General features: G+C 52.0%; 1 protein-coding gene across 1 annotated transcript; it reads left to right on the top strand.

The window, feature by feature from the left end:
• On the top strand, nt 1–1,321 carry LOC127330441 (uncharacterized). Its single transcript, XM_051356646.2, has one exon. The coding sequence runs from the start codon at nt 310–312 to the stop codon at nt 1,177–1,179; it is 870 nt and encodes a 289-aa protein (XP_051212606.1). The 5' UTR covers nt 1–309; the 3' UTR covers nt 1,180–1,321.
• Nucleotides 1,322–1,635: the final 314 nt, after the last annotated feature.

Below are 1,635 nucleotides of genomic sequence, written 5' to 3'. Positions count from 1 at the left end.
GTTTCTTGCCATATCAGCAAATACGCTTACCTACGCCGTATAGTGATGGTCGATGGCCTCTAATCCGTATATAATGATTGTAGAATGTGTATTTCTATGTACAATGATAGAGACGGTAAGGGTGTCGAGTTTGGTGAGGCCATGTATTTTACGAGTCCGGAACGGATCGGAACGGCCTAGCGACCGCTAAAACAAAACGTGATCCGCACGAACCCAAACCGCGTGCCTCACCGACTCCAAAGGCAATCCATCTTCTGCTCCATAAACCGCCTCGATCGCCTAGGGTTCCGCCAATCTCGACACGGCGAGATGGGCGAGCGCAAGCCGACGAACAAGTACTACCCGCCGGACTTCGACCCGTCGAAGCTCCCTTCGCGGCGTCCACCGAAGAACCAGCAGGCGACGGTGCGCATGATGCTCCCCATGCGCGTCCGCTGCGCCACCTGCGGCGAGCACCTCGCCCCGGGCACCAAGTTCAACTCCCGGAAGGAGGACGTCCCCGGCGAGAGGTACCTGGGCGCCATCCCGGTCTACAGGTTCTACATCCGGTGCACGCGGTGCTCCGCCGAGATCGCGTTCAAGACGGACCCCAAGAACTCGGGCTACGTGGTCGAGTCGGGCGGCTTCGAGACGCGGCGCGGCGCCACCGCTGAGGACAACGATGCGGCGGCGATGGGGAGGCGGGAGGACTGCGAGGACGCTATGAGCGCACTGGAGAGCCGGGCGCGCGACGGCGTGCGCGAGATGGCCGCGGACGCGGCGCAGGAGGAGATGCGGTCGCTCAGGTCCAGGCACGCCCGGGTATCGCAGGAGCAGCTGCTTGAATCGCTGAGCTACCACCGTGTTGCTGAAGACCGTAAGACATTGCAAGAGCTGGAGGAGGAGGACGAGAAGCTGATCAGCTCTACCAAGTTCCGCTCCTCGAAAGACTTCGTTTTTCGGATTCACGAAGACGACGAGGAAGAGGAGGACGACGATTTCTTTGAGGAGTTCATGGCCAGACTCACCACCACGGAGGCCGATTGCCCAGCACATAAGAAACAGCGAAAAGCCGCCCCGGCTGTTTCGTCGGAAGGATTCACAGGCACGACTATGGAAGCCAAGGGCAAGGCGAATATCGAGAAGGGTAATAATGCTCTTCGGCTGCTCGGCTGCAGCTACAAAGACGACAGCGACTAGTACGACGATTCATGAACATTCAGTTTTCAAATGTAAAGCAGAGCTGTGTTGTGTAACTGAAAGTACTCCTTTTTTTTTGGCCTTTTGCTTACAGAATTCCCTCTTCTATCAATGCAAAGGAGGCTCTTAGTTTTCAAATGTATCGACATTTTCATGTATAGAATATTTGTACAGTACTTACGGTAAACATGCAAGGAAAGAAGAGTAAGCATTTTATTTGATATAAAAAGTCAAATGATGTAAAGTTTTACTAAATATGTAAAACTATTTAAGGGTGTAACTATTTCTCAGTGGACTGAAAACTAATTTTGTTCTCAGTTAGATGATGTCATCAAATTTCAGTTGCAACTCATTTTACATCTCATGACAAGCACAAATCAAGATGCATAAATCAAACATCGTAACTTCGTAAGACTTGACTGAGCATTAAGTTAGTTCTCAGCTAGCTGAGAAATA

The sequence above is a fragment of the Lolium perenne genome, chromosome 2 (assembly GCF_019359855.2).
Source record: "Lolium perenne isolate Kyuss_39 chromosome 2, Kyuss_2.0, whole genome shotgun sequence".
Lineage (NCBI taxonomy): Eukaryota > Viridiplantae > Streptophyta > Magnoliopsida > Poales > Poaceae > Lolium > Lolium perenne.
The sequence above is the reverse complement of the archived record's forward strand: the minus strand, read 5'-3'. Positions and strand labels throughout refer to the sequence as shown.

Bases quoted from the DNA above. Each gene is read 5' to 3' on its own strand.
- LOC127330441 (XM_051356646.2), top strand. From the start codon at position 310: ATGGGCGAGCGCAAGCCGACGAACAAGTACTACCCGCCGGACTTCGAC.